The sequence below is a fragment of the Cenococcum geophilum genome (assembly GCF_001692895.1).
Source record: "Cenococcum geophilum 1.58 unplaced genomic scaffold K441scaffold_130, whole genome shotgun sequence".
In the NCBI taxonomy this organism is placed as follows: domain Eukaryota; kingdom Fungi; phylum Ascomycota; class Dothideomycetes; order Gloniales; family Gloniaceae; genus Cenococcum; species Cenococcum geophilum.
In genome coordinates this window covers 79,145-80,985 of record NW_027137688.1, presented here as the reverse complement: position 1 = coordinate 80,985, position 1,841 = coordinate 79,145, and the positions used below count along the sequence as shown (strand labels likewise).

The 1,841-nt window shown below is 26.9% G+C and overlaps 1 protein-coding gene across 1 annotated transcript; it reads left to right on the top strand.

Moving 5' to 3' along the window:
* Positions 1-1,238: 1,238 nt before the first annotated feature.
* K441DRAFT_598999 (uncharacterized protein) lies at positions 1,239-1,493 on the top strand (the record flags this gene model as incomplete). The annotated part of the gene is made up of 2 exons (XM_067645131.1): positions 1,239-1,349; positions 1,383-1,493. Coding segments are annotated over 2 exons (222 nt in total), but the record flags the coding sequence as incomplete, so codon positions are not given.
* Positions 1,494-1,841: the final 348 nt, after the last annotated feature.

The window sequence follows — 1,841 nt, the reverse complement described above, 5'->3', positions numbered from 1 at the left end:
AGTATAATACCCCCTTCCTTATTATAGACTTAGGTAGCTATAATATAATCTTAAAATAAAAATAGCTAGCCTATTTAGGCTTATAGCTTAATATATAAAGTAGATAGCTTATCTAGCCTAAAACCCTACCCCTAACCCCTTCCTTTATAAAAGAAATTAGTATTATAATAAAAAACCTTATATAGCCCTAGATTAATACTATTTACTAGGCTGATACTATATATAGAAACTAGGCCTTTAAGAAAGATATATAGCTTAATTTATAACGGATCTATATACTATATCGCCCCTAAACTACCTATATTATACCACTCGTATTAAAGACCTAGGAAGTTAATAATAACCTAAAAAAGCCCCTTATAGAGAGCTTAGGCCTTATATAGCTATAAAGAATAATAAGGGATATTAAACATTATACTAAACTAATAGATTAAAGGGATAANCTANNNAAGATANAATAGGAGCTAAAAAAGATTATAAACCCTAAACTNTAAAATATAGTNTAGAAAATAGCTATAAGGAAACTAGCGGACCTTCTACTAGTTAATNTCTNCTATATTAGTGCTATAGGATTTTACTAAAACTTAGTTTAGCTTAATACTATTACCTTTATAATAAGCTTATATAAAATTAATTAAATAATTAAAGAAAAAGAAAATAAGCTTAGTAGATAAGAAAGTAAGCTTATAGATAAGGAACTAGTAGAATAAAAGCTGCCCTATTAACACTAGAAATTTAAGAATATATTCTCTAAAGTAGCGTTTAATATACTTTTACCTTACTAACTATATAACTATAAGATTAAGATTAAGCAGGGCAAAGAAAATATCTTTAGCTTTAGCCCCCTTTATAAATAGTTTATTACTAAATTATAGGCTATAAAGTAGTATCTTAATAATAACCTAAATAAGGGCTTTATTAAGCCTAGCTAAGCCCCTTTTATCTTACCTATTCTCTTTATTAAAAAGCTAAATAAAGGACTCTATTTTTATATTAATTACTATAAGCTAAATAATATAACCTATAAGGATCGCTATCTACTACCTCTACTTAATAAGACTTTAGCCTAAATAAGTAGAGCTAAGGTCTTTATAAAGCTTAATATTCGCTAGGCCTTTTATTAAATTAAGATAAACCCTAGGTCTAAAGATCTTATTATATTTTAGACCTATTACAAAATATATAAATATAAAGTACTCCCTTTTAAATTAACTAACGGACTAGCTATGTACTAGTAGTATATAAATAATATACTCTTTAACTACCTTAACAATTTCTATACGGCCTATTTAAATAATATTATAATCTACTCTAAGAATAAGCTAGAATATAAGAAGTACGTCTATAAAGTCCTATAATAGCTCTATAAGGCTAGCCTCTAGGTTAATATTAAAAAGTTTAAGTTTAGTATTAAGTGTATAAAGTATCTAGGTTTTATTATTAGTATAAATAGAATTAAAACTAACCTAAAAAAAACGGCCGTAATTAACTAGTAGGCACCCCTATAGACTATAAAGGGGGTATAATCCTTTTTAGGGTTTTATAACTTCTATTAACACTTTATTAAGGATTATAATAGGATTACCTAGCCTCTTAACTATTTTATTAGAAAAGACTAGCCCTTTTACTTTAATACTATATATAGGTAGGCCTTTAATAAGCTTAAGAAACGGCTAGTATTAGCTCCCCTACTTATTTATTTTAACCTAAAATAGCCCTTAATACTAGAAACTAATACCTTAAACGGCGTAATAGCTAGTATTTTTTCCTAGAAGTAACTAGACGGAAAGTAGCACCCTATTATATACTATTTAAAGACTATAATAGATGCTAAGCTAAAT